Source organism: Trematomus bernacchii, unplaced genomic scaffold (assembly GCF_902827165.1).
Source record: "Trematomus bernacchii unplaced genomic scaffold, fTreBer1.1, whole genome shotgun sequence".
NCBI lineage: Eukaryota > Metazoa > Chordata > Actinopteri > Perciformes > Nototheniidae > Trematomus > Trematomus bernacchii.
In genome coordinates this window covers 8730920-8758572 of record NW_022987705.1, presented here as the reverse complement: position 1 = coordinate 8758572, position 27653 = coordinate 8730920, and the positions used below count along the sequence as shown (strand labels likewise).

The following is a 27653-nucleotide window of genomic DNA, read 5'->3' as shown; positions in this document are numbered from 1 at the left end:
AAATGGTTGCCTTAGAAAGTGAAACCTATTTTTCCTCATATAAATCTGATTGTATTCTTTCCTCTTATTTCTAACATATTTCTTTGTCTGCGCGTTCGGTGTTGCGCGCGCACGTGTGTGAGCGCTCTTGCTGTTGTGTGAGTGTGTGCGTCTAAAAGCGCAGCGGGACCTCAGAGAGAGTCAGGCTGTGCACAGAGAGGCAGAGACACTCAGAGTTGGACTGCTACGGGGCGTGTTTGTGGAGACAAATCTGAGCAGGATGAAAAAGTGAAACCGCGATCCTGCGTCTCTCCCCCGAAGTTTGATTCAACAACCAGCAGCAACGGCAGTGCTCCATGAGCGGAAAATCGAAAAGCAAAGAGGATAAAGACCATGCCTCCAAAGGTGAGTGAAGTTGAATCCGAGCCAGAACCACGAGGGGGGTTTTACGCATGTGTTTTTCTGTGTTTTGCGCATGAAAGAGGGAATATCTGGTTTTGTGATTATGCTGAGCTCAGCATGTTGGCCACTCATGGTCTCCACAATCTAGGATGGGAAAACACAAGACAGACTTACTTTAAAATATTGTTGGACGTATGTTACAATGTAGAGGTTTATATATACAAAAAACTCCAGAAATTGTAATTTGACATGAAATGCTGTTGATGTAAACAGGGTTTTCTCTGTACGGGTCTTACTGCTGTATTACAAAAAGGGGAGGAGACCCTTACTCCTTGCATGGGGTTTATTGCATGGTGCTCAAGATAAATCACCTACTATGTCTCCATTATAAAATCACTGACATAGGCTTTTCCCCCCACAAAAGGGGCTCAGATGTAATTTCAGCGGTGCGCACATATTCATTTTCTACCCTCTGGACACTAATAAAAGCACCGCGCTATACACCGCAAAGGAAACTGGGAAACTATCATTACCATGGACACAAAAAAGGGTGTTGCCCGGTAATCTATGCAGGAGACGCTTGTCATTCATAGAACATTAAAGATAGCTTTAAGGAAGGTTTTTTTTATGAAATCATTAAGTTAAGGTCAATAAGCTTATTAAAATAGAGAAACAATACTTTAAAAACATGGAAATGGGAGTTCATAGTGAACATTAAGAAAATTCAGCCAAATAAACACAGAGTGATTATTTTATCATTTACATCGTCTTATTCAAACAAACAATTATTCCAATACGAGATAATTGCCGTTTCTTTACATTGATGGCTTCTCATAGGTTTTAGTTTATTCAGTAAACCACTTTATACAACTACAGGAGGAGTTTATTTAGTTGAAAATCTTCTGCCCTCATAACAGATGCATTAGCAAACTAAACAACACCAAGAAAGTGTGGTGGTTTTTCTTTGAAATGTTCACTGGAAGTTACTTTGAAAACAGATAAAAACAGGTATAGGAAAAAGGGAGTAAAGGCCTACTGTATACTGACTTGATTATTTAAACACTTTAGGGCGTAGCTTACAGCTTGTACAGAGAAGAAGATATCAGTGTGGCCGTGTTTGTAGTTTTGTTTCTGAAAAGCAGGACAAAGTTTGTGGAAAAAGCCAAGTTGACTTTAACAATGATTAGAGACTACTCTTCACAGTACTCATGCAATCACGAAAATACTTTGCAAGATATTAACCACTTGAAAAAATAAAAAGGTACAAACAAATGTGGGGTTGATTTTCTCCCCCATCGGCCAAAAGGGGCAGCAATGAGGCTATTCTTCACTTGAAAACTAACTTTGACATGCGACACAATGGAGACATGTATACGTTTATGCTGTTTAGGAAGTGTTTTCACATTGTGTTTTTCGGTTTTACAGAGAAGGACTGTAACAATGAGTATTTAATGTATTGCTTTTGCCAGTTAAAGTTGTTAAACTGCCTCTCCTCAGCCCACAGCTGCTTCCCTGAGCCTTTAAATTGTATCTTTTAAGACACTGCTAAGCAGGGCTGGCTTGGCTAGGCTATCAATCACAGAATAAAACTGAATTAATAAAATGGGAATACAAAATATTTTCCATATGGAAATGTGCCAGTAGGGGTTGCTATAGCAACAGAATGTTCAATGAATCTAACTGCTGCTTGCAGGATAGCATTCAAGCTTATTTATGACAACCTTTACACATAAAGCATATTTAAAATGATACAAAGCCAACCTATCAATAGACAGAAAAAGCAATAAAGCAAGCCAATGAGCAAGGGGGGTTGCTTTCATCATGATACATCCCCCAAGAGACCAGAACAATAATATCTCGTGTACAGAATCGATTCCAATACAATCGTCCTGTCACGAGTCCTGTGACACCAGATATTTGACCTTTCAGTATAATGCTGCCCAGTACGACGTCAGCAAATAACATAGGAGTCTCAACAAAACAAAACACTTTAAGTAAGGCAGTTTTTCTTCAGGCGCTACAGCATTTAATTATTTAGTACAGGTGTGTTTTTGTAGGAGCATCACTCCCAAAGACTGGAATAGATTATGCCTTTAAATCTTGTTTTTTAATGATGAAATAAATTACAATAAACTACATTTAAGTTCATGCTTTCATTATAGAAGTAGAAAATAATAGTAGAAGGAACAATTAGTGAGGCCGAATTATTTACAGTGAATAGCTTGAACCTGCAAAACGCAGAGACAAAAACACCAGCAATGATTGCTTTTAAAATAGCTAAATACGTCAAATCAGATGTACTTTTTGACTTCTTAAGCAATGACTCATTTCCCATCGAGTGGACAGACATGCGGCTTTATGTGTCACCTTGTTCCATTCTTTATATAATAGCCTGATAGTGGCATTTAGGATTAAGTTTGGGCAGACCAAAAACCTCATTAACATCTTGTTCTCAAAGAGATTATAAATGTGGATTAAAACTTGTGCCTCTGTGTGTGTGTGTGTGTGTGTGTTTCAGTGCGTGTATGTGGACTCACAAATAAGCAGGAGATGATTCACTACAGAGACACTATAGTTAATTAACCCTGATTGTGACCCAGCTATTCGGCAGAAACATGAAGACCCATCCCATAAATCAGTGACCCACATCTGACTTTTCACAGATGAAGTGATGTCAGCATCACGCACTACAAGCACTAATGAGCACAATTGCATTGTAAAAACGTTATGGATCCCCTGATGTTTATAGCACTATCATCAGGACACATTACAATGTATTTGGGTTACTTTTGTTTATGACAAAACACCCTCAAAACGAATAACATGATTGAATTTGCATTTGCGAACACAATAAAATGAGGAACATAATAAACACTACGTTGAAATTGTAGATGTCATGCTTATTTTAGCGTTTAGCTTAAAGCACTCACATGGCTTTGATACAACATCATAGAGCCGATAGTGAGGCTTTAGACTCTTAGACTTGTTTATCTATGTTGACCAGTTTGTCCCACACATTATCTTATAAGTATGTTTTAAAATAAAGTAAATCCTGAAAATATGTGTTATAAATGTTTCCATTTATATTTGCACAAACAGATCCATATCACCCGTTGGTAACACTTTATATTAAAGGGGACCTATCATGCAAAATGCACTTTTGTACGTCTTTTATACATGAATATGTGTCCCCGGTGTTCCAGGGAACTCACCAAGTGTCAGAAAACACAACCCTCTCTATTTTCCTCCATACCCAAATCTCTAAAAAAGGGGCTGCAACGGATCTGATAAAAACTGATCCAGATTTGAACACTGGACACAGGACAGTGGCGCTACGGCTATTGGGCCAACTCCACCAATCAGGAGGAGACAGCCATTGCCGTTCGAAAGCGCTGGAGACGCTGTAGTACATATGCCAGGCCAGTAGATGGTGCTGTTCTCACAGAATCAGCCCTTGCAAAAACAGAGCTAGAAATTGTCAAATTGAGCAAAATGAGGCATGGCTAAAATGCATGATCTGTTTGGTATTTTGAAAAAAAAAAAAGTAAAAATATGCCTTATATAGGTATGGTCCTACACTATATTATTCAAATATAGCATGATAGGTCCACTTTAAGGTACACAAATTAACCATCAACTAGTATTGACATATTAGCAGTATATTGGCTCTTTATTAGTCATTATAAAACACGCGCCGAGTCTCCTTCAGCTTCATAAACGGACGCAAAGAGCTTTCAACTGACTGCAATGTATTCCCATCGGCGGCGGTATTTGACGCTCAGGGAAGCACCGCATCGGTCCATGTCGGCGGCAGTTAAAGGCAATGTGAGCGTCAATTCCCATTGGATAACGTAGGATTTTACACCCGGAAGTAAGTATTCTCCTTGCTGTCGATTGATTTTACAGTGATATCTGCACTACTCATCAACTCAAAAACACCAGATTATCCTTGTTAATTACACAACATTGATTGGTTTAAATTGTGTACAATGCTTTTGTATTTTTCCCCTTCGATTTGGAGAAACAAATCCCCCCCCCCCCTTATGTCTGTGACCGGCTCCTGTTGTTAATTGATATTCTGAAACATGCACTTGTCGCGGTTCAGAGGCTAATTTTGCAAATATGGCAGTAGCCATCGATCATCTTTTTTTTTTACATTTTCTTTTATTGAGTCAGGCACAAATGAGTTACATTTATACGGTCTATATTTTTCCTTTTCCCCCCCCGACCCTCCCGGTCCTAGCAAGTAAATAAATAAATAAATACATAGGTAAAAATAAACCAATGTAAAAGATAATTAGATTTTTTTAATTATTATTATTATTATTATTATTATTATAATTTGTCCGGAAAGAATTTATTTTACCGGACTTACCGGTCATGTTTCAATAATAATAATAAGAATTGGTAGCAGAGTTTCCGTTAGCAGGTAATTACCGGACTATGACCGGATATGCTGATGTTTAAAACTCAATTAATGGGGCTCTTTTTTATATTGCTTCAGTTTATAATCGTAACAGATCGAAAAATTCAGATTCATTTTTCAATAAATGATTCCACAAACAACATAAATTACATTCAAACAAACTACTTATAGTAGATAAAGTACATTATTCAAAAGTTTACATTAACTTTGAATAATAACACGGGAGAAACAGATCCTCTCTTTTCCCCTCTCCCTCCCTCTCTCTCCTGACAGCCCGTCAGTTTCTCATGCAGCTCGCTAAACAGTGGGCGGGGCTTCAGGTGATCATGCAGAGCTGCGTGCCTCCGTCAGACTCAGCAGCTGATCTGATCTCTCTCTCGCGTCCGGTTATACTTCACTCGCGTTTATGTCCATATCGATCAGATCCAGCTCTCCTGATCGGCCTTTATAGAGAGCACCGATCAAACTATTAAGAGTGAATATCGGCCGATAATGGTCGCCGGCCAATCGATCGGAGCATCCCTAATTATTACCGGACATTTTGACATGCAATTTATTGTTACTTTGTAATTCTGCTCAAGGTTCAAGGTTCAAGGCTTTTGTTGGTCATTCGTACATAGCTACAGTGTAGTTATGACGATGAAAATCTTGGGTCACAGGCTCCTCCAACAGTGCAACACAATAAAACAGATACACAGAAAAAATAGTGCAAGTAAATACAAAAAGAAAAACAGTAAAATAGTGAAATAGTGCAATACGAGTCTATATACAAGTGATTGGAATATGATATATTAGATAAATAATTTCTAAGTAGCAGCCAGATGAATGTTATGGATGTTGTTTCAAAGTTCAGGTGTTTAACAGTCTTATTGCCTGTGGGATGAAACTGTCCCTGAGTCTGGTGGTTTTAGTCCGGATGCTGCGGTACCGCCTGCCAGACGGCAGCAGACAGAACAGTTTGTGGCTGGGGTGATGGGGGTCTTCTATAATCCTGAGGGCTTTCTTTAAGGTTAACCTGGTATTTTTACTCCACTACATTTATTTTAGTTACTTTACAGATTTGGATTAATGATGTGAAATATAAACAACCCTTAAATCAGACTTTAGTTACACCTGAGTCAAATTCAGTGAAGGTGATTGTCAAGTGCCAACAATCAGGCGAGATATTAGTTGGTGCTTGAGAAGACTAAACATGTATCTGCAGATCTCTATAAAGCATATTCATTACTCGTTATTCTCTAATCCTTCATTAAAAACTGTATATAATGGCTATTTTGCACATCCCTTTCAAGATTTTCAAAGGTTTATTCACATATCCACAACTATGGTGTAGTTACTGTATGCAATGATGAAAAACTTGGGTGGCAGGTTCCTCAACAAGATATCTATCAATATGTGTGTACCTCCACCATTAAACTGTTGTATTCTGCACATTTCTTATTCTATCTACATACATCTTATAAGAGTATAATAAATATGTATAATATCGGTTAAAATAAGTGCTTCAACATAAGCCTGTTTTCCAGGTCTCAGGCTCGAAAATGACATTCCCAGAACAAATTACCATAACTACACTTCTAAAAGGGGAAAATTAATAATCTTTTTTCTCAAAGCAATGATAAACCTGTGAGTTGGATGTAGAAGAGTCAGAATCAATATAGATTTTTTTTATTTTAAAGTAAATTCAGATTGAACATAGTAAAAAAATGTAAATGATTGTGTCCGTCCAAAAAAAACACATTACTTATAGTGAAAACCACCCTTGAATGATGGGATAGTAGACTAAAAGCTTTAGGAATCCAAACTATAACATATAATAAGTACCCTGTATCAAGATTGATGCAAAACAAGTGAAATCATTTGGGTGGATTTGACCTATTTGACCCCTTGGTCGATTTTGATGATTGACATCTCTTTTTAACCGCTAGAGCCAATGGAATCGAGGGGAAGTTCCACATACACACACACGTTACCAAATAAGGAGTGAGAGTGGCGCATAGCCAAAACCGGAAGCTGTGATACACTCTGGTGGCTACCATTAGCAGATAAAATTAATTCTCAGATTTTTGCTTAAAAATTGAATTATGGATTATCAATAATTTTTTCAAAGTGACAGACACATTGGATTAACCTATGGATTAACCTTCAGCCGCGTTTTTTCTCGTTTTAATGCCATTGAAACAACTTTTGATCAGAATAACAGCTAAAGGTGAGCATATCTCCGTGTTTTGCTACCTAAAGCTACGTTGTGTGTTGTCTGTATTTGCTTCCCCTGTCGCGAGTTCTGATCGCTCAGTGATGATACTTATATTTCTATAATCTGTGGAATCTCAGCATGTTAGCTAAGCTTGTTTGTGCAGATCCAATAAGTATATCGATCGATTTATACCTAGAGTTTTGTGCTAAGTGCGTTAGCATGTTTTCGCTCAGGGCTCATTTAGACCCTTCTTGTGAGACTTGTGTTTTGTTTCGGTAAAAATGATTCATATCATCAGTTAGCTGAGTTTCTTCCCGTTAGGAGGGTATGACACATTCATAGTTTTTTAAATATTAAGAAGCCCTGAGACACAGTGTTGTGAAAAAAAAGATCTGCCGGCGGGGTCTTTGGGGCTTACCAGGTTAACATTGCAGGAAAGTTGATTGTCAAGTCCCAAAACAAACCATGCAATATATTAGACTTTAAGTACTTTGTCAGGCATAATATTTATCTGTAGATACCCCCAAAGCTTTTTGCTTACATGTATTTAAAAGAAGACCTTAACCTAAAGTATTATTTAATGTTTTAATAAAGCCTAATTAGTTTGTCTGTTTTGCACATCCTCCTATTAATATCTTTGTACATCCGGCACTAAACTGTTTTATTCTAGATATAATTAACAGTATCTTCTTGACATTTTCTATTCTATATTTCTATCATTGACCTTTCCCCCTATTTTGTATGTAGTCTTAATATTTAAATGTTTCATCAAATATAACACATTCAACAAAACATGCAACGGACCTTAGGCAAGGAAAGTTTATTTATACAGCACCTTTCAACATAAGGCAATTCAAAGTGCTTTACAAAAATGAAAGACATTAAGAAAAAGGCATTTTAAAACAGTCATTAACCTGTTAAGCCCAAGAGACCCCGGTACCGGTGCACTGCCGCAACATCTTGCAGGAAACAGTGTCTGAGGGCATGTTCATTTAATAAACGATGAATGTTTTATATCCATGTAACGGGAAGAAACTCATCTAACTGATAATTTTAATTTTTTTGGCTGTGTAGTCTCTCCAAAGTGGTCTTCAATGGCATTAAAACGATAAAAACGCTGCCGAAGTTAATCCATAGGTTAATCCAATGTGTCTGTGTCCCTTTGAAATGATTTCTGATAATCCATGAGCAAACAGACGGATAATCCATGCTTTTACGTTTCTAGATGTCACAGCTAGACTGTAGCTTCACTCTAATGCAAAACTGCATGCGCGAAGCCCCCACCTTTTCTTTTCACAATGAGTGTGTGTGGGGGACTCCCCCTTCGATTCTATTGGCTCTAACGGTCAGAAAGAGGTGTCAACCATCAAAATCGAGCAAGGGGGGCCAGAGATATGGAAAATCCACCCAAATGACCCCAGAAGTGGTTTCTTTTTGCTAAATCTCTCTAAAAAGGTCAAATGTCACTTGTTTTGCATCAATCTTGATACAGGGTACTTATTATATGTTGTACTTTGGATTCCTAAAGCTTTTAGTCTACCTTACCATCATCCAAGGGTAGTTTTCACTATAAGTAAAAAATAATTTTTGGACGAACACTATAATTTACAGTTTTTTAATCTGAGTTTTCTTTAAAATAAAAAACATCTATATTGATTCTGACTTTTCTACATCCAACCCACAGGTTTATCATTACTTTGAGAAAAAGATTATTAATTTAAACCCTTTTAGAAGGGAAGATATGGTCATTTGTTCTGGGAATGTCATTTTCGAGCCTGAGACCTGAAAAACAGGCTCAGGGCTTAACAGGTTAAAAAGCAACAATCTACCTGCATTGCAATTACTCTAAATGTGTAATAACGTGCTTTAACCAGTAGGTGGTGCGGGTTAAAAAACTGTCAAGTTTACAGTGTTAACACAATAAATGATACTGCTGTTTCCGGTTTAGTTTACGATGGATATATGTTGTTATTGTTTTGATATTTGTAACACAAAAGCGATGGAAAAAACCTACAGCAACACAGAAAAGATGGTCTTAACACGACCCAGCGGTCTAGTTGATAAAAAACAATAATATCAAAACAAAATATTACTACTAACTTTATTGTGAAATGAAAACAGAACGGTAAAAGAATAGTTTCCGGTCTATTCTGAGGCCCAATCTCTGTAGATAAATAAAGAACTACGACAGATGTGTAATATTTAATGCAGCCGAACCATTTATTACAATGCATTCATGTGATGACTTTCAAAGAGTAAAGCAAGCACTGCTGAATAAAGTATGATTTTATCTTTTACAAAACTTTTTTTTCATATGGAATGCAGTTGGAGGTCAACCAATCACAGAGCTTGAGAACTAATCACAGGGTTTGTCGAGCAAAGCGGAACGATAGCTGAGGATTATGGGTAGTGTAGTGTCTTCGGCAATCCTAAACTCTGAAAAAATATTTGTTTCTCGAATCGAAGGGGAAAAATACAAAAGCATTGTACACAATTTAAACTAATCAATGTTGTGTAATTAACAAGGATAATCTGGTGTTTTTGAGTTGATGAGTAGTGCAGATATCACTGTAAAATCAATCGACAGTAAAGAGAATACTTACTTCCGGGTGTAAAATCCTCCGTTATCCAATGGGAATTGACGCTCACATTGCCTTTAACTGCCGCCGACATGGACCGATGCGGTGCTTCCCTGAGCGTCAAATACCGCCGCCGATGGGAATACATTGCAATCAGTTGAAAGCTCTTTGCGTCCGTTTATGAAGCTGAGGGAGACTCGGCGCGTCACAACTGCACGCCAAAGGACCCTGACCAAGCGTCGCTATTGGACTATTACGGCCCCTACACACGGCGGCGTGCGTTGAAGCTTGCCGGCGGGTGTGTCTGAAGCTCGACCAACAACCAATCACATGAATCTCCCGCCCCGGACACACAAGCACGCGGTTTGATTGGCTAGAGCTTGTACTGGCATATGATTCGATTGGCTTACACTTCCGTCGAAGCTTCAAAAGAAGAACATTGCTCTACTTTTGAAGCGAGCAACGCGAGCAAAGCAAAGCTTTGCCCCCACAATGCAGTTCGGCAAAGCGTGACGTCACCCCATTCAAAGTGAATGGGCAGAAGCGTTGAAGCTTCAACGCACGACGCCGTGTGTAGGGGGCGTTAGGGAGTGAGACTGTTGTTGATTAAACAGCCAGCCAAACTCTTTTGAGAGCCAGGGAATGAGCAACCATGCTCCTTTATTGACTTATTTGCAGTCCACTGACATTCAAATGGAGTGAAACTATATAAAAAAAGAAGTTACAAGGCACTTAATGATCTCATACATGCAAGTGTAACATACACTATTAACACAACATAGGAGCGCTAAGTGTAAACAAGGTAAATATAGCTAATGCTAGCTGTGCAATAAATGCTAACTCATTTTCTCATTGTGTTTAAACATCTCCAAATGTCATCACATAAACACAATACATGTTACTAATCCTTACAGTGTAAGTGTAAGGCTAACACTGTCATTGCTTTCTGACGGACTTGACCTTTTACTCTTCAGGCTGCATAGGGAAAATTAGTAGCAGTCTACTCATGAATGTCTACTGCCATGCTATTCAGTTCACTTTCTCCTACTTCCTGTAGGCTACCCGGTTTCCTGTCTAACCTTCAGTACACATTTTACAAATATATAAATGTGCAAATATGAAGCATACAGGTCAATATCACCTTGCTATTGGTAGCTGAACTGTCAATACCCCAAAACATATTCTTAGATATAAATACCTAATTTTGAGGTATTTACACTTATAGTTTAATGTCTTGTTACATACAAATAGATCATATTTGTTAAGTGTTATTATGTGAGAATTACTAATCTTGTGGTACTACTGCCTTATTAGGCCCATATTGAGCAGCGCATATTAAGACCAAAACTCATGTACAACAACTTCCTTACTTGCAATAAATAAGCACTAATTAGAGGGTTATTGAGGAAAAACTCTCAACTAATGTCTTATTACTTGTAGAATATGGTCGTGTAGAATAAGGCATTAATAAGTGTTTTATAATGACTAATAAAGAGCCAATATACTGATAATATGCATGTTAATTAACAACTAGTTGATGATTAATTTGTGTACCTTAATATAAAGTGTTACCCACCCGTTTTATTTGTTGGTTGTGGTGATCCAAAGCAGAGCAAAATGGCTTTATTTGGCTATGGCTCTATAATTTAGGAGTACAATGTGTGACGTCAGAAAAAAGCAGAACATTTTATAGCTACATAGACCAAAGTTAGGACTTTTTTGAGACAGTTTAGAGTGTGACTATATGTGACAAGGATGATACTCATTGTTTTCTCAGCAGTGGTCAGCCATGAAGTGTGATAAATGTTTATTTTCTTCTATGCTGCTTCCATTCCTGCCATTACTGTGATTACTTTTAAACAATGAAACTATATGTGTGGCAGTAAGTGCATTTATATTACTATTAGAGGTGATAGTAGTCACATTGCTGTGGCAGGGATCATTTCCTTTAAGAAAATAGTATTACTCAGACTGTGTTATGAGTAAATGAAAAAAGGTATTTTGGCTCAGATACAGAACAAGTCTTTATTCTGGCGCTCAACATAACACATCCTCCTCTTCTCCGCACTAAGAAGAAGACACGAGTTCCACAAAGGTCCTGTTCTGTTATTTGATACTTTGTAAGTTGGCGCCATCTACTGTCTGCTAATGTAATCCACTAGAAGTAAGTAATGCTCTCCAAGATCTAAAGGGAAACTTAATTGACTTTTTCTTTTAAATAGACTACAATGATTGCATCCTGGCTACCTGCCCGGGCTGTTAGGGTAGGAAACTGTGCCAACACGGTTCTGCTTTCAGGTTTGCTATTTCAGGCCAAGGCTACAGAGGCTTTTGGGGGAGGTGTGATGTGTTTGTTCAAAGTTACAATTCTATTTCAGTTCTGTTAAAACAAAGAGGAGGAAAGAAAGAAATCTGATCAAAGCCATCAGCTTGATCTAACGGTTATTTCATCATCACAGGAAGCCACAGCATAATGGAGCAATTATGTGGGCATAAACAACAATAAAACAGCCAAATAAGATTATTTTGTAACCTCAAGCTTGAGAGGAAATCAAAGTCAGATTTATATCAAAGATATTTTTCCCAGACAGACTTGACATTTCTGTTTCTTGTAGCTTTACACTGAAGTTGCTGAGTGAGCATGTTCTGCAGCAACATCCTGCTTCACTGCATTCAGAGGCTTTTATAGGCAATGAACTCCAGGATGTGCAGCAACAGACACTCTGTAATACTTTGTGTATCTTCTCAGGGATATAAATGCTGCTGTGCTTTAGTAGACTGCTTCACAGGAAGCCTTGTAACAGCACAACCGTGTAATGGGCTGATAACACAGAGTTATGGCGGGCCTGTCCTGGACTGGACACACTGCTCTGAGTGTGGTTACTAAATACAGTAATGTGCTATGATGCTATGATGGTGGGCATTGTGGATAACGCACAGAACCACAGAAAGATATAGTGCATAGCTATTAGGAGTGTGTATTTCTGTGTATACTGTGAGGGTTGGCCTATTTTAGAAACCTTAAGGACATTTAGCTTACTTTATTCTAAGGTGTTGGGTAAGGGGGTTATAACCTCCTTACCCTTTGTGTCCCCGTAAGGAGCTTTCAAGTTGTTTACATCAGCTTATTTATATGCAAATGGTCTTATATTATCTGTATTATTGTGTTCAAGCTCTTCATTGTCGCTATACGATGTTCACACATAAAGGAATTTTACACTCCCCAAAACTCAGATTTTTTAAACGGTTGGACTATTCCATCAAATGTAAATAGTCTAGGTAACAAGTTAAGGGTTAGTAGTTAAGTTTGAGGTAGTTTGAAGGTGAAGATCACCTGATGTCTTTAGTTATTTTGTCAGTAAAGTAAGCGGTTAAATTAATTCAGGTTGCCTGTGTTTGGTGTTCAGATTCTCATAATGTTTCCATAGTCTACTTTTCTGTTGATGCTCGCTTTGAGGCACTTAGCGCGATGAATCACCAGCACAAAGGCAGATTTACTCAAGAAAATCATTAGGTTTAATGCCAAGCTTTTACAGAGGTCTGACTTTCACTGTTTTTTAACTGAGTTAGAGCTAAAAGGTTTTGTTGAGTTGTTGAACCCATTAGATCGACAGAACATACTCAAACAATTCCTAGTTCGTTCTTCTAAAATATGCTGCGTCCCTTGTGTTGTTTAGGTATTGAAATTGGTTAAAGAATGTTGATAGTGGAAAGCATGCACTTTGATGACACAACCTTCGACTTGGCTGATACGTTTAGGTTTTTGGATCAAATGTATGGCTTCAAGTCAGATGACCTGGTACTTGTTTACTCCACTACATTTATATAATACCTTTAGTTACTTATTTGGATTAATAATGTGAAATATAATCAACACTGAAATAAGACTTTAGTTACACCTGGAGTAACATTCACAAGCTACGCTGCAGTATACACAGTATCAAAGCTTGTAAATGTGCAGCTAGTTTTAATCACAAAAGCATTAATGCATAAATGATTATAATCAAAACATAATATATTATTCTGAAATGGACCAATGTGCATAATGAATTATTTTACATTTGGAACTTTAAGTATATGAGATGCTGCTTTTACTTGAGTAACATTTTGAATGCTGGACTTTTACATGTACCAGTGTATTCCTACACTCTGGTACTTTTACTTAAGTACAAGATCCTTGAATTTGGAAAGGCCTCCGTCCCTCTCTCATTGTGCCAGATCAGCGGGGCCTCGCGATGAATCTTTAATGACCGGTTCCAAAGGCTTAATGGCCTCTAATGTTCTGTAATGATCTTCCGTCAACGCCATGTGCGCGGCCTTAATGGATCCAATGCCGTGGAGACTTCTTTGCCTTGAACTTCAGAAATTCCTCCTCTTGGTGGAGCAGCAGCACACAACAGGAAGTGCGAAAAGCCATGAGCACAAGAAGGCTCCGGAGCTCCAGGGCGCAGCATGAGTTTCCCTCTCCGCCGATCGGCCTCAGGTAGGACCGGGGGAACGGTCTGAATTAAACAGATTTAGGAGATTTGACCCGTGCTGTTCTACATTTGCTTCAAAGATCTTTAAGGAAACTTGCTAAATTAATTCACAACTGATCTCTGTGTGTAAAAGCATTTGGGAACATGCTGTTATAGACGAGAAGAAGGGATACACTTTGTAGGTAATGAGGTCAACAGTAAGGACATCTCTAAAATAATGCCATAATGCCTTGGTGCTTTTGTGGATGTAACATAGATAGATAGAGCTCGTTTTGACTATAACAACTTTTAAAATATTATATGTAAAATAAAGGAAAATTGGTTTGATATCAGTCGATCATTTTCTAGTTAAAACTAGTATTTATTTTAAGTAAAATGTGTGTTTTTAACTCATTTAAAACTTAAAGCGCTGTCCGTGGTGCTGAAAGCAGAGTCGGACGCGCCCTTCTGCTGAGAGACTGCTTGACTGCAAACTAAATGTGTATGAGATACATCTACTCATTAACTACATCCATAATGCATGGTCTTGTTGTTCATGAGCAGTATACTTGGAACCTTAGCAGCCTTTGTAATAGACGGATCTTTATTTCAGGAACTGTAATCATAAACCTTTATCGGTGTCCTCCATACTCACAGGACAGATACATATTTTAGAGCTAAGCAGAAGTCTCAAATGGGAAGCATTAAATAAGCTGTTCAGTTTGGTTTACATTATTTTTACCAATATTCTTATTACAAGTTTCAGCCCTCTAGACTTATAATTGACTGAAAATGTATATCAGCTTGTAGGGCGGTTTCTTAAGTCGTTCATTTGGCCAAAATAGGATTTAAACCTTTTTACTTTTAAACTAAAATGTCCTTAAAAGTCAAAAAAAGTATAGCTATTCTAGCTCTTGAAAAGACAAACATGTGTAAACTAAAGCTGCAACGATTATCAACAGAAAAAAAAAAATTCCACACATTCGTTAAAGTATTTTCTGTAATCATACTAAACTGAAAACTGTTTGTCAGAATAAAACATTTAAAGACATCACTTTAGACTCGGATAAATTGGGATCTATGAATAAATGATACATCCAAAATCTGGAAAATAACATGCAGATTAATCGATATTAAAAAGTCGTTTTGCATCCCTGTTGTAAACACGTATGGTGCAGTGGTGGTTTGATGGTATTCTTTCTAAAAGGTGGTTTGCAAAGTGTTTAATTACATTACATTACATTTAACTTGTTAGATGCTTTTATCCAAAGCGACTTACATACATTCAGTACAGTGGACAATCCCCACAGGAGCAATTTGGGGTGAAGTGTCTTGACCAGGGACACAACGACATGCTGACTGCAGTGGGACTCGAACTTGCTACCCCCTGATTCGAAGTTCAGCACACTATTCACTGAGCCACAGCCTCCCATAATCTATTATGAAAACTGCTGATCCGCTTCTCATTATGCTGGCATCCAGAGTCACACACATAAGTGCTCTCTCTCTCTCTGGATATCTTCTATAAATGTTCTGTAGTAAATACCATCAGGATCTATTATTTAATTTGATTGTCTAAGTGCAATAATCTAAACAGACTTTTGTTTATGTGTGATTTATCGACGCAATCCATTTATTTAACAGAGTATTTTATAATTCCTGGAAACAACTCCCTTCATAATTATTTCTCTCTGTGTTGTTTGGCTGCTTATGTGTTTCCACTAATTAACTTATTGATTTTGGTGTTTTCTGAAACATTAAATTAGTTAATGTGGTGATTTAACGCCAAAGAGTGAGGATATGTTCCTCAGAGTCACATAATATCTGGTTGTGTTCCCTGCAGCGTCCATTGTTCTGTTACGTCTTGTTTGTTGGCTTTTGCTTTTAGGGACACGTGGTGTGGTTTTAAAAGCAAGGAGCTCATAAATGAAAGATGAATGCTTAGCTTTCAGTCATTTCATTACAGTGGATGTAAGCGTTTGCTCTTATATTTTGATGTTTCAGTTGACACCATAGACTTGTTATTCAATATTTCATGGCTCGAGTGTTGTCTCTCGGTGGAAGTGGGTTCATTTGAACTACTGTATACCACAAACTATATTTGTACATTTACAAGGTTCTTACCTAACCAAGAGGCCACAGGTGTTCTACTCCTTCAGTCAAGGGTAAAGACTCCCTTTCAATGACCAGGTCCTGATCCCAGTTTCTGTCAACAGTCCATCACTCTCTCCTCTACCCTCTGTCTTATTCTCACAGCCCCAGCTCCAGCTTACAGAGTTTTCCTCCTCTTCAGTCCTGTAATTTACTGCTCACCACATCCTCTTGCTGTCCAGCCATCGATTTTCACTACCTTTCTCCCTGGTGAACAACAGCAACAACAGCGGTCCTTGGCTCTGCCTGCTGCTCGGCGCCAGGTGCCACAGGTCGACCTCGGCCGTGAATCAGGCGGCTCTTTGTCCGCCGCCTCGTCTTCTTTGGACTTGCTGCTGCCATGCGCAGTTGCAGCTGTATCTGCCATTGACAGCTGTGCATCTGTTTCCCTGCGGGGGCTTTGCCTGCAGCCAGTCGACATGCATGGGTTGGCTGATTGCACATGTTCCTCCATACTGGTGGAAATGCAAAATGAACAGCTATAGCAAAAACAACATAACTCATCTGTACTGCTGTCTCCGTTATTCACCTCGTTCTTCTTGCACGCTGCAGCCTTTCAGCAGTGGGGAACCTCTGCACCAAAATAAGATGAGAGCCCCTCCTTTCTCCGCTGTCTCTCTCAAACACACTTCCACACACACACTTCCACACACACACACACACACACACACACACACACACACACTTCCACACACACACACACACACACACACACACACACACACACACACACACACACACACACACACACACACACACAGCCTCTCTCTCTTCCAACAGTGTGTCTTCACTTACCTTTCTCTATCTTTACTCCTCATATTTTATGTATTCCTGTCTGCTCATACTGTATACCCAATTTCTTCTGTCTCCAGCCCTTACTCCCTCTCCCACTCACATGCTCCCTATTAATCTTTCACCTGACTTTATTTTTTTCCTTCATTCATCTTTCTCTTTTCCCAATCCATTTGTAGTTTCTCCCTCCCTCTTACACACTCACTCAAAAACTCATTTCATATTCTCCCTTACACCCCACCCCCTCTGTTTTCCCATTATTTCTCCTTTCATTAATTCACCTGTCTCTCTTATTTCACTGTATATTTTTTCTCCCTCCCCTCATTTGTCTCCCCCCTCTCAATCTATCTGCCTATCACACATCACTATAACATGTACATATCATGCCACGTGTGGTTCAGGGCTACAGGTGCCCTATGAGGGAGAGCTGCCCCTCACCACTCGACCCGCTCCCCTCACACACACACACAACGTACACACATGCACACCCCGACCTCCTCTACCCCCTCCTCGTTCTTCTTCATCTTCCTCCTCGCGGCGGGCAGGGCTGCAGCAGTCTTATGAACAGCACGGCTGCATCATGAACCGTTTCCCACTGATCCGGCCCCGAGCTGTTTCACTGACAAACATCCCGGTTGCTGCATTTCTGTCACGGATAGCGTCGACGAGCGGAGCATTGCCGGGGGAGAGCAGAGGGAGAGCAGCAGCAGAGGAAGAGGAGGCAGCAGCTGCAGTGAGCACCACAACACCCGCCTGTGTCCTTCGCACCAGTTCATAAGCTTGTTGATTCGCCACTTGCACCCGGACTTGATGCACCCTCTTCATCCTCCTCTCTCGGGACAGCCAGAAGAAGAATCACCTGAGGGGGGGATATCACTGAGACAGCTTTTGCCACTCGGACCCCTTGGGGGAGAAGGGGAGAGGGGGGAGGTGAGCCTCATCACTGGCAGATTTCTGGATTTGTTTAAGAACTTCCATGAAGCGCCAGGACGCAGCGATGGAGGATTCTGGACGCGTTTTAACATCAAGGGACTGCAGCGGCCGGTGTGCGATGCGAACTGAGCCGTGGGTGGTGTAGACCCCCTTTTTCCGAGCACAACACACACACCCGTCGCTTTATCTATATCTTCCAAACGGGACGCGCAGCCTTGTTTCACTCCACCCGGGGAACATGTCCCGGGCAGCGGCTATAGCGAGCTCCCTGATCCGCCAGAAGCGCCAGGCGAGGGAGAAGGCGAATGCGTGCCGTGGCAGCCCGAGCAACAGCAAAGGAACCAGCGAGAAGCCGAGCAAGCTGAATGTGTTCTCCCGTGTCAAATTGTTTGGATCGAGGAAGAAACGGAAGAGAAAGCGACCACCAGGTGTGAGAGTGATGGAGAGAAAAGTGGGACCTCAACCATCTTCATCATCAGCAGCAGCTTCATTACCATCATCACTTCCAGCCAACACCATTTTCTCTCATCACTGAGGCTGGTCCTTCATCATTCATCACCCTCCTCGTAGCAGTAGCTCAGGAATGTATCATGTAGCATGCCAACACAAACATCACTTGTGAATAACTTTGTGTACTGCAGCAAAGTGTTGTAGCAGCATGTGTCTGTGGTAGCTAATGTTCTCATTAAAGCAGGATCCGTATCCAAGCAGAGCTCCAGCTCCTCCTGTTCTCACATTTCATCTGTCAATTATTTTTTGATATGTATGTAGGCTACGCCACAGTGTACAGGGGTCAAGGATCGATATTGGGCCCTGGAGGCCCTGTGATAGGAAAAATAAACAGCTTCTCCTCCTCTGATACTTCCGGCTTCTTGGTGATTGCTGGATTTGATACATGTGATCACATGGCAGTGATATGGAGTAAACACAGTTAATGCTTCTGTCTCTTCTGCTCCTCTCAGAGCCCCAGCTAAAGGGCATAGTGACCAGGCTCTCCTGCAGCCAGGGCTTCCAGCTGCAGATGCAGCCTGATGGCATCATCGATGGAACAAAGGATGAAGACAGCACCTACGGTAGGTCGAAATCTGACCTTTGCGTGACAGAAAAAACATGTCCATCCACTGATTAACTTTTTTCATCATCTGTTTCAAAATCAACCTCGGCTACAATTTCCATTATTTTCTTTAAAGCTTCATCTTTTTTAATCTTTCCCTTTCCCTGTTTTCGCTATAAAACGTCAGAAAACAGTGAATAATGGCAATCACTATTCCCAGAATCTAAGGTGACATTTTCAAAATGCTTGTTTTTATCTGAGCAACAGTCCAAACCCCAAGGGTTGTACTAACATAAGATTCAAAGAAAAGCACCAATCATTACATTTCAAAAACAGTCTGTCAATCTATTAAGAAACTAACTGTTTCCAGCTTTCGAGAGCTTAAAGGGGACCTATCATGCAAAATGCACTTTTGTACGTCTTTTATACATGAATATGTGTCCCCGGTGTTTCAGGGAACTCACCAAGTGTCAGAAAACACAACCCTCTCTATTTTCCTCCATACCCAAATCTCTAAAAAAGGGGCTGCAACGGATCTGATACAGACTGATCCAGATTTGAACACTTCTATGACGTCACAGAAGTGGCGCTACGGCTATTGGGCCAACTCTCCACCTATCAGGGGAATGTGGGGTTGGGCCACGGCCGGCCATTGCCGCTCGAAAGCGCTGGAGACGCTGTAGTACATATGCCAGGCCTGTAAGTGGCGCTGTAGTCTGCCACAAAAGCAGCGAAGAAGACTTCCCGCCCATAGTTACCATGGTTACCCTTCTGTTTATTATCCGCTGTGGCTTTCTTTCTCCCTCCCTGAGGCAAGCGTTTGCTCCCGCTGCTTTAATTCAATGCAATCCCTCCCCGTCGAGGCAAGCACTGTAATTCTCTCCGGTTAGTCCACCAGCAGATGACAAACACCCACCTCTCCGCCTCTTCCAAGGAACGAGGGGACCGTGCGGCAGAGTTTCAGTTTCAGTTTCTTTCGCCGGTCAAGATGTCCGTTAAAGTTTAAATCTTCCGGACAAAATTAGAAAAGTGCCGGTCAAAGGTCTTCTTTGTTATTTATTGAGCTTTAAAACAAATGAATAACGACTCTATAGGCCTATAATAATATAATAAAACCATAGACTGTATATATAAATAAAACACGGAGGACGGAGATCTTTTTTTCTCCCCCTCTTGACTTGATCAGAGCACGGCTTCCCTCTCCTGCAGGGGGTCAGCTGCAGCTCACAGAGATCAGCCCCGTAGACAGCAAACAGCACATAGAGCGAAATGAGGCATGGCTAAAATGCATGATCTGTTTGGTATTTTGAAAACAGAAACGTATAAATATACCTTATATAGGTATGGCCCTACAATATATCATTTAAATATAGCATGATAGGTCCACTTTAAGTTTCCATACATGGGAAGATAAATGTGTGTACTTCAAAGCTGGTAAAAATCCATGCTAACTTCCTGTAGCTGTAACGACAAATACATTTTACAATTAGCTACAGCACGGGGTTGAATTATATCTTGTAAAATTGCTCCACTTCAAAGTAATGTAGACTCAAACCACGCTTTCTTTTGATCTCAATATTCACTACGAGTTCAAAATACAACAGAATATCGCAACATATTGAAGGTTCAATATCTAGCAAGATCTGGTTTAGTTTAATTCCCATATATATGCAATTTGGTGTACCAATACCAGTTTAAATCCAATTTAGTGATAGACTTCTGAAAATCTGTCAGATGTGGGAATTTAATCTCAGGCAGTCACTCAGCAACATGTCAAGTGTTCATTTAATTAGGAAACTGGTGGCTGCTTTTTCTTCAAATGTCAGTTTTTATCTACACTTTCTGTGTGAAATGTTCCCTGGCTCGAGCAATCCGTTAAATCTCCACATATTCAACAGGATACACATTGCAAAACCTATTTTCTCTCACTGGCTCTATCTCTTTTTCACACACACAAACACACACACACAGGCTACATTGTGTGATTGATACGGCTAATTGAATCTTGCTGTTGTGGTTCTGACAGCAATCACTCTCCTTCCCGTGCACAGTTGGAGTTGCCAGCTGCAAACATCATGCATTAATCTCTGCTGCTTCTCAGGCCACCCACTGTTGAATGCACAAAGGAACAGACACGGCAACAAACGCAGCGTCTTCTTTAATTAGATGATTACATGGGGTACACATGATATAAACGCCCACCCACGTAAAATCAGTCGCCTGTGACTGAATTTCAATGGATAATCCATGTAATCCACATCTCCATATAACTGCAGTCATTATAAAAGAACATGGTTGGCTAAATGGATTGTAATTAAACAAGAGCATGGCTCATCAAATTGCCCGGAATAATTAAGTCCCCGCTAAAGAGCGACTGTAGAAAATATAAATAACTTTTTCACTTGTGCCAACTGAATGTACCAGAGCGAAGAGAACAACAAACAAGATGGATAGTTTCAGTTATTTGATGTAACTCTCCCGATGCACCCACACATGTATAGATGAATAGGCTTTCAATCTCTACTTATTCTGGTGTCACTGTAGATACTTTATCAGACATGCCTGACAATTAGGGCTGGGCAATATTGATATTTACCCTCATTTGACATATTTGTTGTAGTTTGTGTGCCATATTTTCAACAATGCCAATCAGAGTAGAATAGATTTTTTAAAGAGACAGGCACTAAAACTACGCATTTCAGACAGCGGGTGAATACAGGCATATTTAGACAGACAGTATGAGAAAAGCAATGCGTTTTTTTGAATGTTAAACCATGGAAACGTCTTATATTAGGAATGCAAAATACAATTATGACCCGGAAAATGAGCATGATATGTCACCTTTAAATAATTATATAAATCATACAATAAATGTCTTCAAGTATTTTTCAAACAAACCGAGCCATTTCAAGGCATCATCTTTGGATAAAGGGATCAATAGAAAACATATTTGACTGATTGAGTAAGCTCCAGCATTAATATTTGCATTACTAATATCTAATATAATATCTGTAGCTTTACATATAAAACATGCGTTGCAAACTCTGAATTGCTACCTTTTTCGCCAATTCTAACCCTTTTTCTCCTACTCTTAATGACCGCGGGTAAATCATTAGTGGAAGCCAGCGTCTGTAGCACTTGACTGACCTTGTGAAATAACTTCTCTGTTGCAAAATGGAGGTGTCAACATACCAGATGCTACATTGATATTGATGAGGATTTTCTCTCTGTTTCCCTCTGTGTGAGTGTGTGTTTGTTTGCTGCGTGTGTGTGTGTGTGCATTTGTGTGGGTTTGTTTGTGCATTCGTAGCTGTGTTCAACCTGATCCCGGTGGGGCTTCGTGTCGTGGCCATCCAGGGCGTGCAGATCAAACTCTATCTGGCGATGAACAACGAAGGCTTTCTCTACACCTCTGTACGTCAGCACACACACACACTCACAGCATAATCATCATCATCATAAGAAACTATAAAGGGACTCAAATATTTCCTTTGGGTTGAGTATAACAGCAGCAGTTTCATTTTGACTAGTCTGATTATCGTCCTATAATCACACCAATCCATTCACTACAGTGTTGTCTTGTGACTAAGATGCCACTGGGTGCTATAATCCAGCATCTGAGCCACGCTTATCTATCCACTGATATCAGGCTTCACAGGATTGATGTCAGATCATCCTCCAGCCTCCTGTTTATCGCCCTACAGTCATTCTCTGCTAGGAAGCTCGCTTTTTATCCATTTACACATCGATCTGAAATGTGTTTTTATGCCTTTCCAGCTAGACTTACACATACACTCCCGCTGTGCATGTAGTACATTAAGCACCTCACTTTAGCTCATGGGCAGGGATGGTGGGCGGTGCAGATGCAATAAAACAAAAATAATCAACAAAAACAATACGCACTTTCAGCAATCTAAGGAAATCTGCGAGACTAAGAGATGAAAACTAACAGAGAGGAAATAGAAAAATGGCCCACACGTCAAAGTAATAAAAGCCGTGCTGCTACGCCTGTGCAGGCACGTGCAACACCACCACAATATCTGACCATCGTGTCCAGTCCTGCATGCTCTCCGTCACAATCAATAGTAGCATCTTATCACCTTATATTAAAATACACAAACACAAAATATGAATAGATAAATCTATTCTCCTTTTCATATCAAAGCTATTTGAATATCCTACACACACCAAACTTAGTTCAATTAAAAGGGATGACGGAGAGATCCTTTCCGTATCTTTCCGTTTCCCCCGGCAACGTGAGCTCCATCTTTCTCTCAGTGGGCTGGTTGGTATTCAAGGGAGTAGCCAGTTGCTATGGCGATGCAGGAATAAGAAAATGCAAATGTCAGCTGTCCTAAGTTGGTGCAGTTTGTTCTGAGACACGGCCGAGATAATGATTCAAACAGTGGAGCACATGATGGATGAACACACTGATGGCAATATGAATGTGATGATTTAACTGTTTTTAATAGAGTTGTCATTATAGACTCATAGCCTCTGTGACTCACTCTAATAATAATAATAAATAACACCCGACCTCTCCATGTTTACTCACTCTCCTCATTCTTCCACTATTTCTTCTAATATCTGTCACGCCTTCCCCCTCAGGAACATTTTACCCCGGAGTGTAAGTTCAAGGAGTCGGTGTTTGAGAACTACTACGTCACCTACTCCTCCATGCTGTACCGGCAGCAGGCCTCAGGTCGAGCCTGGTACCTCGGACTCAACAAGGAGGGGGGGATCATGAAGGGGAACCACGTCAAGAAGAACAAGGCCGCTGCACACTTTATACCGAAACCACTCAAAGGTAAGGCTAGTAGGGGAGTGAACTGCACAACGTTTAAACAAGCAGGCACAGACTTAAGTTAAAGGGGCCCTATTATGCTCATGTTCAGGTTAATGATAGTATTCTGTGTCTCTACTGTGACATGTTTACATGCGTTAATGTTCAAAAAGCTCTTTATTTTTCTCATACTGCCTGTGCTGCAGCACCTCTTTTTCCCCTCGGTCTGAAACCAGAGCCCAGTCTGCTCTGATTGGTTAGCTGGCCGGCTCTGTTGTGATTGGTCAGCCATTAGAGATGTCCCGCTCCTTAGCCTATCACGTACAATGTGTTGGAGCGCTAGCCAATAGAAACGCTGGTGTTACTTAGTCATGTCACTAAGTTAAGGAAGTAAACAAAGGACTACAATGGGGGCGTTTCAGGCAGGGGTTAGCCTTTGCAGACCATTTACATGCACAAAAACCTATACAAAAAACAAATAGAAAACCCTAATAAGCAAAATAGAGCTTTGAACTCAAGTTGACATTTTGAAACAATTTTATATACTTTTTAAGCACCAGAAAACTTGGTCTCAAAAGAATGTCTCTAACTTTAAAGTGGCAATAGACCATTTTTACTTTAACTTATTATGAAGTATATTGTTGACTTCACATTGTAATAGAGAAAAATGACACCATCAGCATTAAAATCACCTACATTGGTTCCCAATAAGTCTGGCTTTCATTCGGCCTTTCTGTATGCTCCTGGTAAAAATATTTATGGCACAATGGAAGTGTATAAGCCATTGCGCAACCAAACAGGCAGAGAATAGAGCCTTATTTTAGCGGCAAGCTATAAGTAGCTATCCCACAGTGGAAGAGCCAAAGTAACTGTGGAAAACAAAATGCTGTGTGTCCTGTCACTGTTTTGAGTTGCTAAGCTCAAAAGAAAACGGAAAGCAATCAGCTTGTCTTTGCAAAAGCAGCAACAATATCACTTGTAAACATCCCTAATTATTGTTTAGCATTCAACAGTAAATCTGCTTCATAAGGGCTCTGCAGGGCTGCTTGGATCAGATTTGATTGACAGGGGTGTCTTCCTATTCCCAAGGTGACAAGACTCTAAAATAGATTCAGATGGAGGTGCAGAATTATGCCTTATTTGTAAAGAATGCATTTTTCATGACCGTGACAGCTTACTTCTTAAAACTCAAACTATCATATGAAAAATGTCTTGCTTCAATCATTTTAGTCCGTCACCAATCTGAACTCATCTTTTAAACATTTATACAAACAGATTCGATGTGTTGTTTGCCCAAAGTGAGACTTTTCTTTTACAGACTGGGGTGATGGCACATCATGATCCAATGCAAAAAAAAGTTCAAATTAAAACGCAAATACACAGTGTGGAAAGAGCAATGAAGAAAAACATAAAGGGAGGGAGACAAATAAAAGACTGGCTTCAATCAGTAGATTTATATTAATACAGTAGATCACATGCCTAAAAAAAGCTCTAAAAAACAGCTGTACACAATGTTCCCAACAGCAGACAGCAGGCAGACAAAGATGGCGACAAGCTGGTGAGAATATTGGATGATTTAGCAGCTAAATAGCCAGGTATCTTTCCAAGAGATAAGTGGAGAGCAAACCTAAAAGGAGAGCGAATATTGGACACAAACACGACTCCAAATGAATGCTAATGGGCCTCCGTACCTGCTGGGTGTGTAAATAAGCAGCTGTTTTCTAACAGGCTTGAAACTTTAAAGTTGATTTATGTTAATGATGTAAAACAGTTTGGTTCCGCTGCCTCAAGGAGGGCAAAAATAGCAACTGTGGGTTCAAGGAATATAATAATTGTTAAACACTAGATAATTGTTACTTATATTTGTATGGATCGATGCATTACAGCAATACAGGAATTCCCTTAGGTAGTCAATTCAGAACTTTTTCTACAACCAGAATCACTTTTGAATAAAGCAAAGATCTCTGTTTTCTGCCAGCACAGGAACTAGATGTACCCAACTGCTTGAACAAGGCGTTCACACCAAGAGTGATTCAGACCAACAATTTGATTAATAATTTAATTAATAATAATTTCGATGATTCCTCTCTCCCGTGTGTGTGTGTGTGTGTGTGTGTGTGTGTGTGTGTGTGTGTGTGTGTGTGTGTGTGTGTGCGCAGTGGCCATGTACAGGGAGCCCTCCCTCCATGACCTGACAGAACTCTCTCGGTCCGGCAGCGGCACACCAACCAAGAGTCGCAGCGCTTCGGCCATACTTAATGGCGGAGGGAAGTCGCCCAGCAACAACGACTTATCCTAGCCCCCCACCCTTCACACACACCCACAGACACGCACGCACACACACACAGATCTCAGGCCGACATGCCCACACATCAGGCTGGTGTGGGGTAGGAGGAGGCGAGGAGAAAATACGAAGGAGAACAGGAGTGTTATCTTCCACTTAACGGAGCCCACTGTGACTGACTGTGATGTAAATAAATCAAGGACAATCAATCCGTCTGCTGCTCCGGCCTGCAGGGGGACGAGAACCTTCCTTTGAATACCCTTCCCACTGTATCATACCCAGAGAGGACAAGGGAGGGAGATGGAGCAACGCAAGAGGGATAGAGAGAGTCAGTCAGTCACATAATTAGATAAACAGACTGTTACAGAGAACCAAAGAGTCCAAGTATTAACTAGGTGGTTGAAGGGAAAAGTGGTAAGATAGTTAGAGTGACACAGGAAGTATTTATCTATTCTACCATATGCTATGTTTACACAGAGCTCATGGGGTTAAGTCATATTTTTAAAAAGTGACAAACGTATTCCATGTTCACTTGTGAGGACTGATCCTTTGTTTGCATGCAGGCGCGCCCGTGTGTGTGCGTGTGTGAGTGGTTGAGCACACGCTGTGCTTGTAGTAGGAGTGTGTGGGCAAGCGAGTGTGTAAGCGTGCATGTGTCTGGGGGGTGGGTGGGTGGAGGTGGGGTGTACCTTTTTAAGATCTGTTGTATATCAGACAAACCTCCTGAGGGCTTTAACAGGTTAAAATAAGGTTGTTATATACAATAATACTCTAAATGCTTCCATGCTTACTTCTTACAAGCAATGCCGTTGTTTATCTTTCTGTTTGTTGTTGTCGTCCCCTTGCTGTTTGTTTGTTTGTTTGTTGTTGCATGGAAGCTTGTGGACCTCTGCTCAGTAGCAGCATGCTGAAGGTCAGTTTTTTTTTCTGGTCTTACGTGTTCCTGACCTAAGGAGAACACTAGTGAGCCAATAGTGTCATACCAGAACACTAGTGAACCAATGGGAGGGTGACAGAACACTACTGGACCAATAGTATTGCACCAGAACGTGAATGGACCAATGGTGTTGGACCAGAACCAGAACCACCTGGACCAATGGGAGCACAGATTCATTTACTATTTTTGTTCCTGCTGTGGACAAACTAGAAATGCACTAAATAAACTATTTCTAAAGAAGTTATTGTCTGATGTTGATTTATTTGTTCACCCATCTGCACTAGTGGGGATGTCATGCTTTAAAAGTATAATTTATCAATGAGATCAACTACATAGACTGGATTGAAAAAAAAGAAGAAAAGTGTCAAACACCAAAACTCACTTTTGTATATTTAACTCGACTGGCATATTGCCCATATTTTGTCATTCCGATGGAGGTGAATTGAATGTCATCCTTTTCTGGAAGAAATAGCCTTAGTAATGTTTGACAGTTAGGATTACTAAGGCTATTTCTTCCAGAAAAGGATGACAGTGTCTACTTTGACAGTGTCATAGGTTATCCAGAGTAACAGACACTATAATAATAGACACAGGTGCTGCTGTTTTCTCCACCTCCATTGTACAAGAAGGAAGCAGACATTCCAAAGAGGTATTTCAAATCCTGGGGAAATTAGATTAC

At 40.2% G+C, this 27653-nt stretch overlaps 1 protein-coding gene across 2 annotated transcripts; it reads left to right on the top strand.

Annotated features, from left to right (window-relative positions):
* The first annotated feature begins 275 nt into the window (after window positions 1–275).
* On the top strand, window positions 276–27208 carry fgf13b (fibroblast growth factor 13b). 2 transcript variants are annotated; one of them, XM_034139838.1, is made up of 5 exons: window positions 276–384; window positions 18879–18989; window positions 22281–22384; window positions 23579–23777; window positions 25913–27208. In XM_034139838.1, the coding sequence occupies exons 1-5, from the start codon at window positions 336–338 to the stop codon at window positions 26050–26052; spliced, it is 603 nt and encodes a 200-aa protein (XP_033995729.1). In that variant the 5' UTR covers window positions 276–335; the 3' UTR covers window positions 26053–27208. The 2 variants fall into 2 exon arrangements, with proteins under 2 accessions (XP_033995729.1, XP_033995728.1); XM_034139837.1 differs by lacking the exon at window positions 276–384 and adding an exon at window positions 17863–18344.
* The last annotated feature ends 445 nt before the right edge of the window (window positions 27209–27653 follow it).

Coding starts and splice junctions, on each gene's coding strand:
- fgf13b (XM_034139837.1), top strand. CDS start 18,155: ATGTCCCGGGCAGCGGCTATAGCGAGCTCCCTGATCCGCCAGAAGCGC. Junction 18,990..22,280: donor GGATGAAGACAGCACCTACG/GTAGGTCGAAAT, acceptor GTGCATTCGTAG/CTGTGTTCAACCTGATCCCG. Junction 22,385..23,578: donor AAGGCTTTCTCTACACCTCT/GTACGTCAGCAC, acceptor CTTCCCCCTCAG/GAACATTTTACCCCGGAGTG.